The 23,547-nt window shown below is 33.4% G+C and overlaps 1 protein-coding gene across 3 annotated transcripts; it reads right to left on the bottom strand.

The window, feature by feature from the left end:
• LOC129803514 (facilitated trehalose transporter Tret1-2 homolog) lies at positions 1-18,963 on the bottom strand. Of its 3 annotated transcripts, none has more exons than XM_055850124.1 (3): positions 18,703-18,961; positions 17,754-18,632; positions 1-1,224 (listed from the first exon to the last, which is right to left on the bottom strand). In XM_055850124.1, the coding sequence occupies exons 1-3, from the start codon at positions 18,778-18,780 to the stop codon at positions 625-627; spliced, it is 1,557 nt and encodes a 518-aa protein (XP_055706099.1). In that variant the 5' UTR covers positions 18,781-18,961; the 3' UTR covers positions 1-624. The 3 variants fall into 3 exon arrangements, with proteins under 3 accessions (XP_055706099.1, XP_055706102.1, XP_055706100.1); XM_055850127.1 differs by lacking the exon at positions 1-1,224 and adding an exon at positions 6,552-7,087 and having other exon boundaries at positions 18,703-18,963; XM_055850125.1 differs by lacking the exon at positions 1-1,224 and adding an exon at positions 10,014-12,516 and having other exon boundaries at positions 18,703-18,962.
• Positions 18,964-23,547: the final 4,584 nt, after the last annotated feature.

Here is a 23,547-nt window from a genome sequence, read left to right as displayed (position 1 = left end):
TTTGTTTTCTTTTATACTCATTTTTATTTGTTTCTTTTTTTGGTAGAATACCATTGTTAAAGGTGGTCAATATTTTTTTTCTTTTTTTTAACATTTATTTTGTAATACTTATCAACAATTTAGGGATTTGTTTCTTCCTTGTATACAAGGAAAAAAAAAACAATATCTCGGAATTTCCCTCAATCTTATTACAGTTTCTTTTCTTTGCTAAAGCCCAACCATAAAGCTAAAACAATATCATTTGCATTGACTTTAGACTCATTACATAATATTTTTTTTCTTTAACATATTAAATTCTTAACAAAATGATTTTACAAACTGTTCGTTCAGCAAATACACAAAATATTTTTTTTGTGTGAATTTCTTAGCTAAATAAGTCACTTTGAATCTTATTCAAACGGCAAATTATGTCCACTAAATAGGAGTCTTTCTTTGGTATCTTACACAATAATTTCCTTTCATTAGTTGTCTTGCTTGGTTTTTTTTTACTGGTGAAAGAAAATGATCTCATATTTAGTCTACAAATTGGAATTAAGTGTCAGATATTTGGCTGACGACAGAAGCATTCACAGAAAATAACAGGGGTATATTGCACAGAGAAGTGAAGAATGACGATTGTAGTGATCAATTCTTCAGTTCAGACTCACTCAAGTTGCTCACAGTTGTGGCAGATTCGGTATGTGTCACTTGACCGGATCGATTGAGAAGATCCTGAATTTCCGATAAGGATTTTCCTTTGGTTTCTGGCACGATGAAAAAGACAAAGATCAGTCCAAGTATTGAGAGTCCAGAAAAGAGCCAGAAAGTTTCACCAGTTCCCATGGCATCAACCAAATTGGGGAAGGTTTTTGTGATGACAAAGGCCAAGATCCAGTTAGTTGTACCTGCCATTGGTCCAGCAAATCCTTTAACGTCTGATGCAAACAATTCGCCCATCATGAGCCATGGAACGGGACCAAATCCAAAAGAGAACATGATGATAAAGATGCAAAGTGAAACAATTGGCAACCATCCAAGATTAGAAACTTTCGCTGCATCCTGATCTTTGAGGAAGAAGTAGACACCTAAGAGGATCGTACAGATTGACATGACGGATATTGAGGAAATCAAGAGAATTCGACGTCCAAGACGATCTACAACAGTTGTTGAAATAAATGTGGCTACAACTTGCATAACTCCCACGATAATTGTTGCCACTCCGGCTTCTATTCCCGTATTGGCAGCCTGAAATACAAAGATTTTAAGGGTTGAGAAATATGATAATTTTTTTTTAATAATTTGCAAAAACAACTCATTAAATAGAAAATTTTAATTAAAATGGCATAGGCCATTTTAATATGTTTAATACGATCTTCGTAAATAAAAGCGTAAGGAAATGGTTATGAAATGATTACCGGTTTGACTTTCTTTGTCCTTTTTTTTTGCTATTTTATACCTTTATAAAAACGTATAGTAAGAGTGAAAGGAGTGAGGTGAATGGGTGATTTATTTTTGTTCAGTTGTTGATGAATGGATTTCGGGCTGGGAATTATTTTATAGTAACATTGTACTATGTTAACGCTCTAACAGTATTTTCTTTAATATGCAAAAAAAAAGTAGTTAAATAATTTTGTTTAAGGTAATTAATGGTCCAATGAACTCAAAAAAACCATCCGTTCCTCAATATCTCTTTTCGTTTGAGCGCCAAGTGAGAAAAGGTAAAGACCGCTTGGAGACGGTCTCTTCTGTTTAATGGCCTCTACACACTAGAGAAATTTATGTCCATATTGAACAGTTTTTCCTACACAAGCGTATGGAATTTGCCTCAATATGGACATAAATTTTTTTTAGTGTGTGTAGAGACCATAAGGCATCAAAAGACTGAAATATTTTTATCGAAAAATAGTGAACAAATAGATAAAATAAACAAATTTTGAACGTTTTTTATGGATGAATATTCTATATGCTAAAAAAATAATTTTTATGAAAAAAAACGTTTAGAATTTTTAGAATTAGACGTTAATGAAGCTGAAGGTGTGTCAATGAGACTGATTTTTAACGAATAGGTCATGGATCAGGTATGAAAACGTCTTTTTCTTGTATATTTCGAAGGTACCTTAAAATACATTACTCATTTTCTGGCCTTATTTCATGATCTGGGGCAATAATTGTCGGAAATTACGGAATTTATCATCACTGTTGAAGTCTGCTTTTTTTTATAAATTTTGCTTAATACGCAGAAATTGATCGTTTTACTCATTAAGGGCAGTCTTCGTGCCATTTCAATTGTTTTCCATGATTAATATGTTGCAAAACAATAATATATTTTACCAGAACAACCAAAACAATTAAATAAAAAGATCGGTAATTTTTGAAAATTTTACATCTGATCCGGTAATATCGTCCACAAGCGGTCTTCCTTTTTTTCTTCTAAAACTCATGCTTTTAGTTTTTTCACATTTATCAATTGAAATATACAAACTAGAATAAGATATCTTTCAGGAAATAAAGTTCTTACTGCAGTTAGATTAAAGTAAAACGAATTTTTTGCACTTGAAATCGAAAAATGTGGCGAACGAAATTTTGTTGTTTTTTCTCTGACCTGTCACATAAAAATGAAGATGGTAACCAAGCGAAAGGTCAAAATGAGCTAGCTTCAGAAAATATGTCAGTAAGACTATACCTGAGGACACTGTAGACACTTTAACTTGGAATAATTAATATTATCGCAGTAAATACGATTTATAGAATGATCGTCTGGAGACGGTCTTACCTGATAGAAGGATAAAAAAATTAAAGAAAAAAGGCTTGCCTTTTGAGATAAAATGCGAGTGACTTTGTCCCCCTTTAATCAACCATTTCTTATAAAAGACAATGAAGAAGGTGTTCACATCTAAAGCCCAAAATAAACACAGCAATCGGCTTAGGGATCAGCCCGAAAAATGAGAATTAATATCGATCGATCAAGTTGAGCTTCTAAATTCACGAGGTCTAATAAAATTTACAAAGATTTGTGCCAGGTGTTTTTGGTACTTTTGGAAATGTCAATTGGATGAAAAAACATCGAGAGTGATGATACGTAATGTCGTAAAATATTAAAATCCATCAAGATTGGATTTATGGAAAGGTCAGAGGGCTCTTCTCCGAATGAGAAAAGTGGTATTGATTTTTATTTTAAGAAATTTTCCAGAAATCAAAGTGTGAACATTTTTTACACTAAGAAAAAATCTGTAGAGTTGAAACAACTCTATGGCCGAGTTGAATTAACTCGAAGAATATCAATGTAAATGTTACTTTTTTTCGTTGTAAATTTTAGTAAACAAAGTTAAAACTACTCTACGTGCGACTTGAATTATCTCGTCGGACATCGATGTAATTATTACTTTTTTTTCGATGTAAAATTTCATCTCGACTGAAGTATATTCTTAAGTTTTTTTATTTTAGGAATATACTTCAGTCGAGAACATTTTCGTGTGACAAAGTTCATATGGAACATCAATTGGAAATATTCCTAACAGTGTTTCCTGAAGACATGTGCAGTGCATTATATGTGATATCTCAGAATATGGGGAACTTAAGATCAAGAAAAAAATAATAAGGGAAATGATAACATAAAAAACATAAAATTGCAAAATCTTTTCATTTTCAGATTTGAAAGAGTTATTTTTATTCTAAAAAAGAATTATTTAAGTCTTAATACAAGTTATTTTAACTCTTAAAACGAGTTATTTTCACTCTTTTTCATGTAAATTTAGAAGAAAAAAGTTGAAACAGCTCTTCTGAATATTACACTTAAATACAAGTAAAATCAACTCTAAAATATAGTTAATCGAAAATCACAACGAAAAAGAGTTAATTTAACATCGATTCGAGTAAGTTTTAGTCGTTTATTTTTCTGAGTGTAGACATTTACATAAAAAACGCTAATCCCTGATTGTAAATCCTCTTTGAATGATAGTTTTTTGCACCGATCTTTTACCGCCAAATTTTTCGAGTTGAGTGTTCTCAAGAGTTAGCCTATATATGTGTGTAATTTGTGACACAAGGGTAAGATGTTCAAGATTTAAAATATTGCGTGGATGCCATCTTGATTCAACATTTCTGTCCGCTATTTTGAATAACTTTGAAAACCAAAAATTCTTCCGATCGGACTGAAATTTTAGTATGTTGTGACTGATGTAAAAACCTTTTCATTCTTTTCAGAATATAATGCATTATCCGACCTAGGTTAAGACATTGCCTAGACACAGGGGTTCAAAGTTGAAAATTTTGAAACGCTGATGAATTCAAAACTATTAACTAATAAAAACATGTTATTTGCGAATCTGAAGTAACATTGTTTCTCTATGAAGAATAAAAAAAATAACCTTTTGTTTAATTTTGTAAAATAGTACAAGAACAATTAGTAAATTTATAAAATGTAAACCCCAATGATTTTTAGTGCTTATTGAGACTTTTAACTTAAGCCCCAGGTAATCAAAATTAAACACCTGCACAGAAAAAAATATTTTGTAAAAATGTTCGTAAATGTTTTTTGTGAATTCCTATGGGGGAGTTACGAAATACTCGTGAATCGTATAACCCACAAACATGTTCGAAAAAGATTGTACTTTTTTTTTACAAACATTGTTCGTAACATTGTCACTTGACGAGCATTTTTTTTACTTTTACGAACATTTGTTGGTAAATGTTCGTAAACACACAAAAAAATGTTCGTAAAATTTTGTCATTTGTTTGTAAATGTTCATAAAATGTTCGACAGGAAAACAAACATTTACGAACAAATGACAAATTTTTACGGACATTTTTTGTTTGTTTACGAACATTTACGAACAAATATTTGTAAGAGTACGAAAAATGTTCGTCAAATGACCATGTTACAAACAATGTTTGTGAAAAAAGTACAAACTTTTACGAACTTGTTTAGGGGTTATACGGTTCACGAGCATTTCGTAACTCCCCCATAGGAATTCACAAACATTTATGAACATTTTTACAAAATATTTTTTTTCTGTGTGGAAGATATTGTTATTTCAAATCTTCAATTTTGAGCCTTTGTATCCAAGCAATCGATTAACTTAAACCGGATCATAGATATATTCCGAACAGTCGATCTTCAACAAAATACCAATGCTTGCATTACATTGACTATTACTGAAATATCCGTTTGCGGATCTTTGTACCCTATTTGGTAATTAATAATATCCCTATATAATTTGACATAGTAGACCGGAGCGGTGAAGACCATAAATACGTGATAAACTAGAATTAAAGAAAAGTTTACAAATAACAGGGGACAAAGTAACCCGCATCCACGGTAATATTCATTTTATGCTGTCTACAGTATGTAAAAATTTACATCAAAATTTGATTTTTCTTTAATGTTAGATCACTTACAAATTGCAAAATATGTAAAATTTTTTTTTCAGTAAATTTGTTTAATGTATGTAGTCAATTACTTCAATATATAAATCCATATTGAAGCAATTTAAAGTGTTTTTCTTCAAAAATTCTTTTTCGATTGATGTCAAATTGTTTTTTGAAGTATAATTTTGATAATAAGTTCAATGTGGAGACAATTTTAAGGCCTCTACACATTGTGAGAAATGTTCATCAAAATGAAGTATTTTGAAGTATTTTGTGTATGTCTACATAAATTTCGTCAAATTATTCCATTTTGACGAAATTTTCTCACAATTTGTAAAAGCCACTAGCCAACAAAATTCTAGCAGTTAAAATAAAAAAAAACATTACACAATTTAAATATCAATTTAAAATTTTTGAATTTTGAAAAAACAAATTTGCAATTGAGGCAATGTTTGATTGTTTTTAGATTGGCGGTATTCAAATATGATTGAGATTATGTTGAAATTAAAAGAAACTTTGTCAAGACCAAAAAAACAGTCACTGTTGTGAGCTGAGTTTGACAAAGCCAAGATTTGATATCCCAGCGAGCACCAAATGCTAACCGATTTCAATTCAGCTAAAAATATTAGTATTTTCAGCTGAATTTTGCTAAACTTAAACGAAAATTCGCGAGGCAGTGCCATTTCCATATATTTGGATTGCACTTTTTGTTCGGTGACTGCTGACAGGTCAGCAGATTTTTGCAAATCGATTCAGCAAAAATATGCTGAAACCGGTAACTTTTTCAGCTTAAGTGTGCTCACTGAAGGTATTCGTTATTTTTTTTTAATCTACGCCCCCAATTTTTTAGTAGTGTTTTGCCTGATATTCTAAGTTCACCATCGCAAAAAAAAACGGTTTTGGAGATTAAGTTGAATTTGAACCATTTAATGATCGAATTCGAAGATGGGAAATTTTTTGAAAGTCCTAAGGCTGTTAGAAGAGTGAGAAGGGGAATGAAATATTGATAGTCGAGTTTTCTTCATAAGAAGCTATCTAATCATTTTGAAGATCTGACACAAGAATGTCAATCAAATGAATTGAATTTGGGACTTTTTATCTTCCCCTTGTTCATTGGAACTTTAATAGTGAGAGATCGAACAGTCTGACGCCAAACACGGGCTGAATCGGTTGAAGTGGCTGAACATAGCCAACATAAGAATATACTTTATCGATACATTTATTTCAGCATCTCTTGAATTTCAACAAGAGATTTCCCTTTGGTTTCTGGGACAATTAGAACAATGAATATAATACCAGCAAATGCAAAAACGGAAAAGAGCCAGAAGGTTCCCGGTGTTCCTAAGGCATCTTGTAGATTTGGAAAGGTCTTTATGATGACTGATGCCAACAGCCAATTTGTCATTGTTGCCATTCCCGAGCCAGTTGCCCTTACTTCGGGTGCAAATAATTCCCCATTCATCAGCCATGGTACCGGAGCTATTCCCAGTGCAAAGGCTGTATTGTAGAAACTGAGGCAAACAAGGGGAAGCCATCCCAATCCTTGGGCATTATCATGCTCATCCAAGTAAAAATAGGCACCCAATAGGCAAATTGTTATACACATCACAGACATTGATGTGATAAGGAGAGCGCGACGACCAAAACGATCAATCGCAAAGATAGCTAAAACCGTTCCGAGAACCCCCATTGCACCACTTATGATTGTTCCAATACCCGCTTCGATGCCAGTGTTTGCAGCCTGAAATAAATGGCGTCTTAGTTTATTTATCGTGATTGATATGAATTTTAAGAAGCATCTAATATGGAATGAAGTATGTTCAAGGGGCTTTTCTTGACCTCTAAGTTAGATAACAAAAAATCGAGCTAGACATATTTTACAATGAAAGGTTGTGATAAGGTGTGGCTGAAGAGGATGATGTATCTGTAAACATTCTCAGAAAAAGAGTGTTATTATTATATTTAAGAGGTCCATGATAAGAATTCTAAACAATGTCAAGATCGTTTGACACAATTCTTAGAATGTACTTATTCGGTTAGTGATTATTTCGCAATCGTAGCTTCTGTAATCTTGTGATTCAATAAATTTCTTTCGATTAATCTAAATTTTGAAGTAGGAAAACTTCGTACTATTGGTTGTGAACTTGCTCTTCGTCCTATCTTGCCTAGGGGATGCTTCACGGTATACAGAACGAGGTGAGTGGCTGTGACTTAGTTTTATCGTAACTTTTTAATTTCCTCGTATACTTCATGCGGGCAACACGTACCCTCAATAAAGTAAGTCGGGTTCGGGTATATGTACCCTGAGCTTGGATATTTCATCCGTAATTCAGTGAATAAAAGAGCCGCTAACTTGCAGCAGCTGACACTCATTTTTAAATCACGAATCCTTCATCTGTACGCAGTAAAGCTTCATGAGATTCCGTAAAATATTTCTTATTTTATGAAATAAAAGTGTTTTTTTTTTTGTTTTGCCTTGTGTCTAACTTCTTGACAGTTCTTATTAATTCTTCTGGCTTCGCGTGTGTCGTCTTCGGCAAAATCCGTATAGGAATAGGAAACAACTAATTAACAATTAACTTTATTTTTACATTGATAAATTGTGACACTTCACACCTACACTACAGTCTATTAAACTAGATTTAAAAAAAAATCACTTGAAATCTTTTCGGTATTTTTTCACACTCATTGATGTATTATTAAATATATATTTTCTGAATCTTATTCCGGTATAGTGGTATCTCGTTTTTGCAGCTATTTTGCATGGTTCGTTTTGTACCTTGAAATTTTACACCCAGAAAATCGTAACTTTCGGCTATTAAGAAATTATAACGGGAAACCCTTTAAGGATAGTTGGGTCATTAATATCAAGTGCGTATCTAGGATTTAAGGAAAATATTTTGGAGGATTGAACCAGAAAAACACATTTTTTTTAACGTAAAGAACAAGAGTTTTCACAAAAAATCTCACAAAAAGAAACTACTTTTAATCCAATCTTAATACAGTAGACTCTCACTCAATCGGCTCTTTTTCAATCGGGCGACAAATTTTGTTGACAATTTTCTCGTTTAATTATGAAGCTAATTTGCTCAAATATGCTGTAGTTCTTCCTATTTTATCGTGATCCTTTATAATTGAGCACTTTTTGAGGAATTTACAAAGGCTTTGATACTCAATTTAATCGCTAATCCGGATGACATTTTGCCCCATATTCCCGATTGAGAGAGAGTCTACTGTAAATTTGAACTTATTGAAAAATCAAAAAATAATACAACTCTTTATACGACCTTAAATCTTTAAAGAACCATTTAGGAACTGTTTTTTTAGGAAATTTTGTGCTTTTATACATTTCTTTGCTTATTTTGACGATTTTGAAGAGTTTAAAGGAACAAACACGTTCTCATGGTATCCGAATACTTCAGACAAATTACGTTTTTAGATTAAGACCACTATCCCAAAAGAAATAATTTTAAATTAAGAGTACTTTAGACTAAACCCTTTAAGGAGGATTGGGTCACCGGTGACCCAAAAATGAACTTAAAAAAAAACCTAAAAATGAACTTTCTAAAGTTAAGTTTTGCTCTAAAAAGTCAGAAAAAGTGATTTTTAGTGGCCCCCGACTTTTGAGCCTCTCGTCCTTAAAGGGTTAAAATGTCTGTATTTACAATTTTGATTAGTTGAAGTGGTTCAGATAGCTGTATAACTTTCTCCTTAGTCATTCGAAAAACGAATATTAGCTTATTTTCGGTTTAAGGAAAAGGGATGAAAAGTAGTTTGAGTCTTCTTTTGAAACTTCCTTTCAAAAGAAAGTTACACGTTTTATAAATATTTAAAATTTATTTTTTACTATAAATTCAAATTGTTTGTATAGACGAAAATATTTCGACCATCTCTAAATCATTTTTAAATGATGAGCTTTTCTTGATGTGCCTTGCGATTTTCAAAAGCTTGCTAAAAGCAGAAAGTTTTTAGTGAAGAAAATGCTGGGAAATTGATCGAAAATTGTATGGAAAAAGCTTTTGAGAGTCTCAAAATATTTTTTTTTGTAAAGTTTCTTTTAAGTTTTCCCAAAAAGAAAAAAATATTACTGCACTGGTTCCGATTTTTTGGACAAATGTGGATAGTTTGAGAGATTCCATAACAGTTCTTCTAAGAAACATATATTATAGCTTTCTTTAAGAAAAGTTGATCAAAACCTTTTCCAAAAGTTCTCCCAAAAATCCATTTTGAAATTTTAAAACTTTGTGCAACGTTTTTTTTCTATAATTCGCCATAAATTCATTTCAAATACATGTATAGACGCCTTAAGTCCAGGTAGTTTCTTTTGAAAATTAGTTGTTTAAAGAGATACAGGACATATCCAATGTAGGGGGAAGTGGGGCATCTTTGTATTGGAGCAGTTTTAATATAGTTCTTTTCTCCTATTTTTAAATGAAACTGGTGTTTAACTATGATATAATTCAGCTCTACAAACCAATTGTGAAGCTAAATTACATTAAGACAAGGCTAAATTTCAATTAAACAGGACAAAAGGCCAAGTTTCAAAGCTGCCCCAATTCCCACTATTATCCGAGAATTTATATTTTCGAAAGTCATACATTCATGAACTTCTCTACTCTCCTCTACACAGAGTGTCGTGCACTTGGCTCAATTGTCTCCAGTGTATCTTTTCTGTTTTTCTAAATCGGTGAAGGGAGTTTTCTTGAGCAAATCAACTTTTAGAAAATGTTTCGAAAAGCACACTACCCTTCGAGATAAATCAAAATGGTCCTTAAGAAAGTTATAGAGCTATAATTTTTTATAAGAATGGGTTCATTAAAAATTATTTAATTTATTTATTTCATTTATTTATTTATTTAAATCTATATCTATAGGGTCCGTCCCTCTTACATGGTTTGATTAAGTGAAAAGTAGAAGGATAGAAAATAAAAAAAAGAAAGAAAAATCAGAGAATTTAGAAAAAAAAATAAGAATTCAACCTGACTCGGTCTGGTAGAGTCTAGCGATGCCGATCAGTGATGATGCGGCATGCAAGGCAAGGTAGTGAAAATTCTCTCAGGTTCTCTGTAAAGCGTTCTTTCCGCAGATAATGGGTTAACTTTATTTTTATTTATATTATAATTTCTAGAATTAGTATTTGAATTGTATGGGAAGACTTTCTGGCTTCGAATATTTCATATTTTTCCCAAATTTCTTTAATAAATCTCACATTTTTTTTCAGGAAATGTGAGACTTAATATTACCTATTAAAATATATTTCCATGGGTCAAATTCGTTAAGGAACATGGGAAAAATATGAAGTGATCGAAGCTAGAGTATGTGTGAAGCTTGAAAGCCTTCCCTTAGTACAAGACTAAGACACTACACTCAGAAAAATAATGGAGTAAAACTTACTCGAATCGATGTTGAATTAACTCTTTCGTTGTGATTTTCGATTAACTATATTTTAGAGGTGATTTTACTTGTATTTAGGTGTAATATTCGGAAGAGATGTTTGAATTTTTTTCTTAAAATTTACATGACAAAAGAGGGTTAAATAACTTTTTTTTGAGACTGAAACTAACTCGTTTTAAAAGTTAAAATAACTCATTTCAAGAGTTAAAAAAATCGTTTTTAGAGTTAAAATAACTCTTTCAAATCCCAAAATGAATATGTTTTGCAATTTTATGTTTTTTTTTATTTTATCATTTTTTTTTATTAATAATGTCTTGACCTCAAGTTCCCTATGTTCCGAGCGAAATATCACGTATGATGCACAAACATGTCTTCATGAAACACTGTTAGGCATATTTCTAGTTGATGTTCCATATGAACTTTGTCACACGAAAATCTTCTTGACAGAAGTATATTCTTAAAACGAAAATACTTAAGCATACACTTCAGTCGAGATGAAATTTTACATAGAAAAAGAGCAATAATTACATCGATATTCATTGAGTTAATTCAACTCTGCCATAGAGTTAGTTGTTTTAACTTTATAGGTTTTTTCTTAGTGTAAAAATTCACAATAGCCAATATAGCAACACATGGCGGATAAATTGCAAACCAAATGGACAATGAAAAAATCATACCTCTCATAAGGTCAAAAAAGCTTATCATTGTTTTTTTAACATACCCCAATTTTCGTGGAGAGCGTTCCAAATTTCTGTTACGAGGATGATTAATAGCTTTATTGTTAGTTTGTAAGACAAACCGAAAATTCAGGTCAAGGCCATTGATGAATTGTAAAGAAAGTTTTTTTTTTTCAGATCAAGTTCAAGTTTGGAATCTTGAACTTGGTTTGATTGATACTAAATTGCAGTTCAAATTATCTATATTAATAAATCTATTTTCAAGGATTTGGAACGTGGATTACTGATAAGAGAACGATAATAATTGAAAGGGGGAAAGAGAAGAAAATTGATATACACATTTTTTTTTAACAATATTAATACGTATCTATTATTAGCAATGTTTCTTATTTTATAAATTAAAATGCAGCCTCTTGTTTTTGTGAAGATGAACCCAATTTAAGCAGATGTTGTTTTACTCCTAAAATAAGTTGAAATGCATTTCGATGTTAGTGAGATACTCAAAATTCTATTTTTCTGGGAGAGTATCTTCTTGTCCTGGTACAATTGACTGGGCTGATGATGAGCGTTGTCCATCGAGAAGCCATTGAATTTCTGCGAGAGATTTTCCTTTGGTCTCGGGCAGGCAGAATACTAGAAATATTGTTCCGAGATAGGAGAGTGCAGTGAAGATCCAGAATGTCGGACCAGATCCAATGGCATCCAGGAGACTGGGAAAGGCTTTTGTGATGATGAATGCAAGTGTCCAGTTGAGTGTCATGGCAAGTCCTGCAGCAAGACCCTTGATGTCCGAGGCGAAGAGTTCGCCAATAATGATGAATGGCACTGGACCAAAACCAATGGAGAACATAACAATGAAGATACAGAGGGAGACAATGGGGAGCCATCCGAGGTTAGCAACAGATGCCTCATCGTGTGACTTGAGGTAAAAGTATACCCCCAGCAGGAGGGTACATGTTCCCATTGCAAAGTCAGAGGCAATCAGTAACACTCTGCGCCCCAGGCGATCTACCATGAGTGTGGCCAAAAATGTGGCCACAACTTGCATGACACCGACAATTATTGTGGCTACTCCAGCCTCGATTCCCGTGTTGGCATCCTATACAGGAAGAGATAGAGACAAAGAGACACAAAGACATTGAGGGATTTTTCCACAAATCTTCATCCAATTCAGGATCTATCCTCCAAACTCCTTCATTTTATGTACAAATATATTTTCTTTTTGGCTTCTCCTCCGCATTCATCCCAAGCAGCCGGATCCTCCTGCGCACACCTTTTCATAACCCTAAGTTTAGTCAAATGGAGCAATTTCTTATCAAACTGGGTTAGTCACACTTTCAGCTTTAAGCAAATTGATCAAAAGAAAATCTTCATGCATCAATTCAATGTATTTTCTTCTCTTTCCCTCAAAAAAATTCATGCAAAATGTTCTGCTGTAAAAGTTTTTCTTGGTGATGATTCATTTGTGTCGCATAGAAAAAGATAAGTTTGTTTTTTATCGTAGAGCCTTGTTTTTGCATGCTTATCATTTGATTGTTTTTTTTGTCTAATTTCTAGAATGAAAAGTTATATGCAGGCAGATGTAAAAATAATAATTTAGTAGTTTAAGATCGAAAACGTCGGAAAAAGGTGAAAATTTTCCTTAACTAATGGAAAAATAAATATTTTTTACTAACAAAAAGCCAGTGATAAGCCTAGATCAGCTTATAGAGGTGCGATTCCTTCATTGCAAATTTTGATTATGGCAAACTCGAACGATATTTATACATAAATAATGCAAATTTCGTTTAATTATTCTTAAACTATATCTAGCGTATTATCGTTATTAATAAGGAAATTGGATGAGAAATGCATGAAAGTATCTGAAAATCTTTAAAGTCGATTATCTCGGTAACTATGAGAGATAGAGGCCTCAACTTTACATCTGTTTGAAACCTCTGTCAGCGACAGCGACCCATGAGAATCCGCGAAGATATTCATAACCCACGAAAAATACGCGCCTCGCGAAAATCCACGAAAAAATTCGCGACTTGCGAAAATCCGCGAAAAATTGCGCGCCTGCGAAAATCCGCGAAAAAATTCGCGTCCCACGAAAATCCACGAAAAAATTCGCGACCCGCGTAAGTCCGCGAAAAAAATATACATCCCTTGAAAATCCGGGAAAATACGCGCCCCGCGACAATAGGCGAAAAGAAGCGCCCCGTGAAAATCCGCGAAAAAAATCGCAGATCGCGAATGGTATATATATCACCTTACAAATCTTCGAATATAGGCTCACTATGTAGAGAGAGAGAGAGAAAGGGAGAGTGAGAGAGTGCTATATATATATGGGAATAGCTTGTCCGACGCCGGTTCTCCCGCTTTTTTTCCCGCCAAGCAAATTTTCTTAAAATTAAAATCTTTAAAGTGAAATATCTCGAGAAGTGTTCGACGAATGTCTTAATTTTTTTTTAATTGGTCTAAATTTTCTGGACTACAAGATAAACATAAAAAAATCAAAATCGCATAGATAGACCTACCTAGATTTCGAGATAAACTACAAAACGTGATTTTTAACCGGTTTAGAACCGGTTTTTCAAAAAACAAACGGCACAGAAATCGTCGTACGCGCACGTAGATATATTTAAAAAAAAAAATGAAGATATCTCTTTCCAAACCAGAGATATTGCGTACTACGGACGGCCGGCCGGACGGCAGCCGGACCCGAAAATGGCGGCTTATGATTTTCGGCATCAGGGATGTTCAAAACATATACCCTGTGAATTTCAGCTCGATCTGAGCACTTCGAGAAAATCCGAGGATTACAATAAGTGTGATTAGAAGAAATCACACCTAATAGACAGCAAGAAGATCGCTTAATTATTTCGAGTATATTTGCTTGATTTGAGAAGTTTAACCAATCGCAAAATATGCCAATAAACTTTTTTTCAAATGCAGACACTCTTCAAAAAAAAAAAGTAGTGCGCAAAATATTTGTAAATGTTCAAAGGGGTCTGCTCGTGAAGAAATAGACCACGCCCCCTGAGCTTTACATGAGGGGCGTGGTCACTTTATTATTGTTAAGCTTATGCCCAACGCACAACAACTTTTGTATAGTAAACTTGTTTTTGACATTTCAATGAGAGTGAGTCATCTAGATCTAGTCATCTCGCTCATTCTCATGGGAAATTTTGAAATCATATTTACAGACAAAAGTTATTGTGCGTTGGACATTACTTCCTCAATTCCGAGAAATAAAGTTCAAAGAGTTAAAGTTAAATATTTAGTGTTAAAACCAAAGAATACTTATTCCAAATTAAGGATAATGTCACTTTGTATATTACAAAATCACTTCAATATTTTCAGTACTTTAAGGTTTGTAATGTCCTTATGGTCAGTTTTAAAATTAAATAAAACTTGAAAGCGTCAAACCATTTCACTTCAACAGGATTATTTTGAAATGTTAAATTTTAACTTGAATTTATAAAGAAATTTTATACTTTAACCCTTTAAGGACGATTGGAACACCGGTGTCCCATTAAGAAAATAATTTTTCCTGCCTACGTAAAGTTATTTTTTCTTAATGTTTGTTCGTTTTTGCAAAGTAGAAGGTTGAAGGAATTAGGATATTTTTTGAAAGTCTAAATGTATTTGTTATATAGTAAATTTTTAAGCTAAAAAATGACGAATTTTTAAATTCTCATAATGAAAATTAATTTTAATTATTTTTTATACTTCCAATTTTTTTAAGCAAAAACCTTTTGGGAATTCAAAGTACAATACTCATACGTAATATTTTTCATTAAAGCGAAAAATATTTTTCATTGGTATTGTCAGAAAAATCACTTAAACCTTTAGGCTATTTTTGTCCCTATCGGTCATAGAGGAAAAAAATACACCGAATCAGACTCTTTTCGATTTTCTAAGGTTAGATGTAAGGCCTTTTACTGATTTTGTTTATCGTTTTCATTTTTATTGCTGATTTTCGATCCGCGAAAACTGTCTCGTCGTTAAAGGGTTAAAATTAAAAATCGTTATGGGTGTATTTGAATCACATTAAAAAAAAACAATTGAATTTGAACCCTTCAATACTGATATAAATATATTTAAACATTAAATCTTTAAATCAGCATTTAAAAAGTGTTATTCTTATTCTCCCATAAAGACGTTTAATTTTAAAGTGTACCTTTTTTTTAAGCCTTTGAGGCAAAATGTAACAAACTACACAGTAAGAAAACGCATAATTTTAAACATTTAGTGTATTGGATCAGTAAAAGTCGTAAATTAATCATCTCCCAAATTTCGTGTATAAATTGTGATTTTCCGGATCTTCCTGGATCCCGGTAAAAATCTTTAAAAGACAACATATCGAATAGGCCAAAATGCCGAAAAGCCAAAAATTCCAAACATTAAAATCTCGAATAGGCCAAAATTCTGAAATTCACAATCCCAAATTCTTAAAAATGTCATGTTTATTCCCAAGATGGCACCCTCGCTTGATGGAGAGAAAGGAACATTTTTGGGAAATTATTTTACACATTATCCTCCCTATAAATTTGTTCCTTTCAGAATTTTGGCCGTATACGTATTATAAATTCCGGTAAGCGTCGGGAGATGGGGCAGCTAAGAAAAATTGATTCTTCCCTAAGCTTTCGGCTCAAACTCCTTTGACCGTACTGTATTTTGATTTACAAAATTTTGACTTTCGGGATTTTGGTTTCGGGATTTTGGCTTTCGGAATTTTGGCTGTCGGGGTTTTGGCGTTCGAGATTTTGGCTCACTTGTAATTTTGAAGGAAATTTTTAGTGTTTTAAAAATTATTCTACATATTATCCTTCGTATAATTTTGTCCCTTTCAGGATTTTGACCATTCGGTATTTTGGTTTCCAGAATTTTGACTTTTAGGATTTTGATTTTCAAGATTTTGGCTCTTTCAGGAATTTGGCTTTCGGGACTTTGGCTTTCGTGATTTTAGCTTTTGAAATTTTGGGTGTCGGGATTATTGCTTTCGGAATTTTGGCTCATCCGGAACTTTGGCTTTTCAAGATTTTGGTCAACGCGGGATTTTAGCATTTCAGGATTTTCTCTTTTGAGATTTTGGCCACCACCGGATTTTCTTATGATTACCTGAAGTGGATAAGTTAGAACAATGAATGATTTAAGTTACTATTTTGCGACTAAGAAAGTAATATCACTCAGCATCAATTATAGGTCACCAGGATTTTTTCTGGCGTTAAAGGAGTTCGAATTGCATCCAGTGAACTTCACTGCTATTGATCCACAGGGCATGGGATTGATAATCCTATTCCTGTATATGTGAAAATAATATTGCTTGTCTAGTAAGCCTACTTCCAGGAAGGCCTAGTTCTTCCATGGAATGTAGTTCTGGCATTATTAGTATTAGGGTGAAAGGAACGTCTATTGACACTTTAAGAACTCATGTCAGCACCTATTGACACCCTACTCTGCACTAAATATTTGGGATATGACATTTGAACATACCTGTTTATAGTAAAAGGTATATAACGGAAAAAACGTTATATTACTTATATTTTACTAGATATACATTCAATAATTTTCAAAATTTTGACAAGTGTCAATAGGGGTTCCCTGTCGAACAGACGTTCATCCGACCCTATCTCTTAGAAATTATTGAAATTACCGTAAGGGGGCGTGGCCTAAAATTATATGGACGTGATCTAATTTTTTCTCTGTATAATACCATAGAATTCGCTGTTAATATACTCTTGCGTAAAAGTGCTCAAATTTTTAAAATTTTATCTATTTTGCAAAAAAGCTTCAGACCACAAGAAAATTGATTAAATATTCAGTGAATAGAGCAATATTTGGGACTAGAAACTGAGCTCGGAAAATAACCGATCTCTGTTACAGAAACCTAATTTTGTAGTTAATTAAGCAACTTTAGGCAAGTTATGGCATTAGACTACAAAGCTATATCGGGTAAATTCAATTGATAAATATCGCTACTATCACAAAGTGTTATCATTTACGATTGATATTTTGTTGAAAGTTTTATGCTAAGGTTGAAAGCCTTTCTAAATGTGATTAATGGAACTTTTTTCTGATTAAAGAATTTAATTAAAATACCTTCAATATTGTTTTTTTTCAGACGGTTTAAAATTGTGAAGCACAGAGAGCGATAAATGTTTAGGGATATTTACAAGAGGGCAGGAAAAAAAAGATAAGAAAGCATCTGCAGAGGTACTCAAATCGAGACACTGTAATCCTTCACCAAGTGTTGTAAGTGAGTGTCTTTCCAATTGATTTTATGGTTTCTGTAGCTTTTAAAGTCTTCCAGGGAAGAGTGTATTGAGAAATAAGAGGCATGGTACTTACTTCGAAGATGTTTGTTGTGTAGAAAATTACGGCATTGATGCCACAGGTTTGCTGGAAGAACATGAGTCCCATTGAGATGACAAGAGCTCTTATCGTAGCTCGTCGGCGCAATGCTACGGCCAGAGAGACTGGTTGGGCACGGATTTCTTCCATTTGCTGCTGGAGATCCGCAAGTTCAGAAGCATGATCGTATTTCTCTCCACGGAGCCATTTGATGGAATCCGTGGCTTTGGAGATTTTGTTTTTGGTCACGAGATACAGTGGAGACTCTGGCATGAAGGCGAAGATGACGCCAAAGATGATGGGAATGACAGCACAGATGATGCTCAGTGTGAAGACATTGACACCATGACCAACAGCATAGACAAAGAGGATACCAATGGTGATCATGAGTTGGAAGAAACTGCCCAGAATCCCACGAATTTCCTTCGAAGCAATTTCTCCGGTGTACATAGGAGCTGTGACACAGAAAGCTCCTCCAGAGATACCCACAAGAATACGTCCAATAAGCATCATTGGTACACTGACGGCCCAGATGATGAGAGCCCAGCCAATGGTGAAGGGCAGCACGAGCAGAAGCATCGTGGGCTTCCGACCAATCAGATTGATCATCAAACCAATTGGAATGCAAACAGCTGCTGCTCCCAATGTCATTGCTGAGCTAATCCATGAGAATTCCTCTCCGGTAATTTCAAAGCCATATTCTTTCTGGTCCACTAGGGCAATTTGCGTGGGAGATGTCCATCCCAGGACTGTTCCGGCTGCCAGAGCACCTCCGGCTGCTGACAGAGCTGCAACATATTGCGGGAGTTTCCGATAAGTTTGCCCTGTCGGCTCATTCGAAGTCAATCCGGTCATGTCGTCAACACCCTGGGAAACCTGGAAGTATCATCAGAAAATCTCAGTAAGTCCAATTTTACTATATATTTCCCCAACAAAAATCACACACATTATCGTCAATGCCATCGTATGTTGGGATTGCGGGGGAAACTGCCCCCAAAAGGCGTTGTCTCTCATCTGCAGACATTTTAATTCAATGAATAGGTAATCAGCAAAAATGACCAACACTCTAATGCCTCAAATTACTCAGCATTGTGTGGAAATATGGGAAATATCAAGAAAAACAAAGCTAAACTTGAGATAAAAACAATATTTTGCGTTTTGGTAAATTACTGATATGTCACAATACTGAAAGCTTTCCGGAGATGTTCGTGAAAAAGCTCACCGTTGAAAGCTTTTTGATGGTAATCTACCTCTTGGCGCGTGTGATCAGAAAAGTTCATTAAAAGTATTTGTTGCTTGAATCAACAAGTGGCCTACCTATTTTTTGATAAATTTTAATACTGAGAAAAAAACGGGGATGCGATTATCTTTTTTTCCTCATAACTTTAACAATTTTTAGGTGTAAAAATATATCAACATTTTTTCATGTTAATTTTACACCTTTTTAAAGGTACAATTAACATGAAAAAGAGTAACTTTAACCCCTAGAAACCTAAAAAAAACATAATTTTTACACCGATTTCGGATCAATACTGCAGGGTAAAATAAATATTTCCAGAATGTTATTTTAACTTTTTCGGATTTCTCCCAGTGATCGAAGGAATTTACGAGAGAAACAGCAAAACAGAACACCTTGTAATAATATTTTTCGGTAATAATAATATTACGATGTTAGGCCTTAGAAGAAATAAAATGGAATGGGCTAGTAGAGCATTTTTCGAAGGAGCCAGTGAATGGAATTGCTTTTGTTCGTTGTTTTTATAGTATGCTAAAAAGATGTAGCAAAGTGTCCTAGGTTTTGCGAAGAGCTGGAACTCGTGACTTATGCTAGATATACCTGAATTCAGGGGCGTGCAAGAACCGTTTGCAATCGAATAAACGTCAAAATAAGTTTGTCCAAGTAGCGGTTTGACAATTGACCTACAATTTCCATTTGATGTTTGTTCGGTTTCAAACGGTTCTTGCTCACCTCTGCATCAATTTATCGTTCACCGGTTCTCAATCATTTTCAACCGATTCATAAATCACTCAAAAGTTCTCACAGAAGAGTTTTAAAAGGTAATACAATTTATTTTCAGAAGAAAATTGCTTAACCCTTTAAGAACGAGAAGGTCAAAAATCGGGAGTCAGAAAAAATCACTTTTTGTGGCTTTTTAGAGCAAAGCATGACTTTAGAAGATCGCAGGATAAATTTGATTTTTGGATCACCGGTAACCCAATCGTCCTTAAAAGTTTAATGGCTCATAACCGGTTCATTAACCTGTTTACCGTAGACTCTCTCTCAATCGGGAATATGGGGCAAAATGTCATCCGGTTTAGCGATAGAATTGAGCATCAAAGCCTTTGTAAATTCCACAAAAACGCTCAATTATAAAGAATCACGATAAAATAGGAAGAACTATAGAGAATTTGAGCGAATTAGCTTCATAATTAAACGTGAAAATTGTCAACAAAATTTGTCGCCCGATTGAGAAAGAGCCGATTGAGCGAGAGTCTACTGTATTACCGGTTCACAACCGATTTGAACCAATATATAAATCACTTAAAACGTTTCCCAAAATACCGTAGGCGTAATATTATTGCACATCGAATAAAAATTAGTTATCGGTTATGAACCGTTTTATTACCAGGTTTACATTTTAATGTAAAGATTGAATTAAATTTTTAACGGGATGACTTTTTTGTAAAGTTAGAAACGACAGAAATATGATTTTGACCTTCTAAAAGGAATTTCGTTTATTTTCCACTAACTCATTATAAATTGTCAGCTAAATTATTGCCTAATTATTGCTAAATTATTTTATTTATTTAGTAATAAATAAAATGCTTTCTGACCGTTTTTTATCACCTTGACCCAAGCTAGAAGGAATCAAATATTTTTATCTTAAAATGGCTCTAGGTCTGGTTCTAATTGTTAGTATTTAAAAAATGAGGGCTTTATTATTAAAAGAAAGTTTTCTCATTTCCTGCTATGATTAGGTCCGGTCCTATGGCATGCATCGGGCTGAAATTTTAGTATGTAAGAGCTGCATCTTATATCTTTCAAAGCAAGCTTTCCTAAAATTGAAATCTTTAAACAACCATATCTCAAGAACTAGACGACCAATGTCCCATGTTTTTTTTAATTGGTTTAAACTTTTTGGGCTACAAGATAAAAAAAAAATCAAAATTGCTTGCTTAGATTTCGAGATAAACTTCAAAAAGTAATTTTTAACTGATTTAGAACCGTTTTTTTTTTAAATTAATAGCATAGAAATCGTCGTACGCGCGAGTAGATATATTAAAAAAAATATGGAGATATCCTACATGGAGATACCCAAAATTGCCGGCTTATGTTTTTCGGTATCAGGGATGTTCAAAATATCTTACCCCTCTTACCCTGTAAATTTCAGCTCGATCTGAGCACTTTGAGAAAATCGGAGGATTACAATAGGCGTGATTAGAAAGAATCATACCTAAAATATGTTGCTCTGACACACCTGGCGCGAGCTATAAGCGGTCGAAGATTTTAGTTGAAAAATTGACCGGCCTATATCTCCGGTTCTAATTAACATTTTAACCTAAATTTTTGTCTGAAGGTTCGTCTTAATGAGCATTTTCAGATGATAGTACAAAAACTTCACCACCCATGTCGTTGCGATACCATAAAAATTGAAACACATTCAAGGGCTTCTGATTTTTCTAGTTTCGCGAAGTAAATTTTGATTTTCTGGAGTTTCGCGAAACAATTGTGGATTTTTCGGGTTCCATGAAAAATATTATTGCCTCCCTCTGGTTTCGTTATTTTTTGTTTTTAGGTTTTTTTGTTTAAGTTTCTTGGGTTTCGCGAAACACTCCTTAAGCAATTGACAAGCGTTTCGCATTATACGTCACCTCTTGTTATTTCAGGTATTTCTTAAGTATTTTTTTTAGGAAAGGGGATCTCGTGGTGCAATTGGTAAAAGGTTAGGTCTGGCTCATGGGATCTCTGGATCTAAAGTTACCCGCCCTTACGGTAGCTCTCGCGCTTTCTTGTACGCGCTTTGTCAAGAGGGTTGTTCTATTTAATTCTACTTTTCCCGAGTGCCAGATTGTCAAGATTATCTATTGACGAAATTGTATAAGATACTGGGGTTCTTAGTAGCGCAATAGGCAAGACTGTTAGCTCTGAATCCAATGAATTACGCCTGATGGCGTCTTGTCCGCAACAGTTTTAATCGTTTTAATTCTTCCGCTTACTATCCTTTTTTCTAAATCCAAGTTTTCCGTAAAAAGTATACGACAACGACGCTGAATTTTTACATCTATAAGTTTTTCAAAATCGACGAATAAATAGGCTTTACGGAGTGTATTTCTTGAAAGCTTTTTATAAATTTGATTTAATTTGAAAGGTCTTAGAATTCCGGACATACATGAATCGGTTTCATCTAATTATAAATTAATAAAACTTTGCGTAGAACTCTGGAATATGATTTATTTATCCCATGTTTCTCTACAAATATTTATTTCGCCAAACATTGGATGAATTTGTTGCATATATTTTTAGGAAATATCATAAAAGTTATGAATTGGAGCATTCTGTAAAGTTGGAAAGCTTTGTGACCTATTTAGGTTTTCTTTTTCTGAACGTTAAATCAAACTTCTGATAAGATGAGGAAACAATCAATCTTTTTGAATATCTTTTTCTTGTAGGTATAAATACATATACTTACAAATGGTGTTTGGAAATTTTTTCGCTAACTTTTTTTCGGAAAATTTGAAACTATCTCGTTTGTGTTTTTTGTGACATAAATTGTGATATTGTTCTCACATAAATTCAACCAGTCTTAATACTACAATTAGAACATTTGCTGATACAAGCGACGACTATTAAACATAAAGTATTGTGCAATAACCAGAAAATACAACATGAAACAGAGTGCAAAAAATAAACTTGGAGGCTCGTCTCTTATTTAATGCTCATTTCAGTAGTGTGTGCTTACACACATAGATATAGGATTGGTATTTTTCTTCTTAGTATATAAACCTGTGGCATTTAAAGGTGTGTTACTTTAGTGAACAAAAAAAAATGCAAGAAAATGTTGATATTGGAAAAAAAAGGTCGCAATATTATGAAGAAAATTCGTCTATTGTGCAAAATGTTCGTAAAAAAAATTGCGAATATTTGCAAACTTTCGGTTTTTGTACAATCGTCCACGCCTTGAATTTTCAATAAATCAATTTCTAAATGCCCTTTATTGCGATGTTTTGAAGGAGGAAAATACAATAGATAAGGAAATTCCTCGTAATCAGGTTTAAATGCTCGGAGCTTTTTTATTTGTTAATGAATTCAATCGCATTAATTTGCAATTACATTTAATTTCGCATCATCCGCATCTCTTATATAAAAAAAAAGTTGTTTATTTTGGTTTTTGCTTCCACAGAGTTTTTCATCTGATGCTCACTTTCCGGTGAATCACGTGGCAAAATTGGTGATTTTTCTGGTCTTTTACTTTTTTTTACACGGTGACATTCTCAACAATTAATGATGCTCTCGTGTATAACATAAAATTTAATTTGATTTGCTTTACTGATACTTCCCCTTCACACTCAGCGAAAACATTGCAATTGACGAGAAAGTTTCTTTTTCTTAGAATAAGGATTATATTTTGTTTATAAACATGTTTTCAAAGTTTCCTATGAGAGAGAACGAGACGACTAGATCTCTGTTTCATTCACGCTCATTGAAATGTCAAAAATATATTTACAAAACAAAATTAATTGTGCATTAGGCATAAGAATTTACTTTAAAGTGGAGAAGCATAATAACTCT

Source organism: Phlebotomus papatasi, chromosome 2, assembly GCF_024763615.1.
Source record: "Phlebotomus papatasi isolate M1 chromosome 2, Ppap_2.1, whole genome shotgun sequence".
Lineage (NCBI taxonomy): Eukaryota > Metazoa > Arthropoda > Insecta > Diptera > Psychodidae > Phlebotomus > Phlebotomus papatasi.
This window is presented reverse-complemented; position numbering and strand designations above follow the sequence as displayed.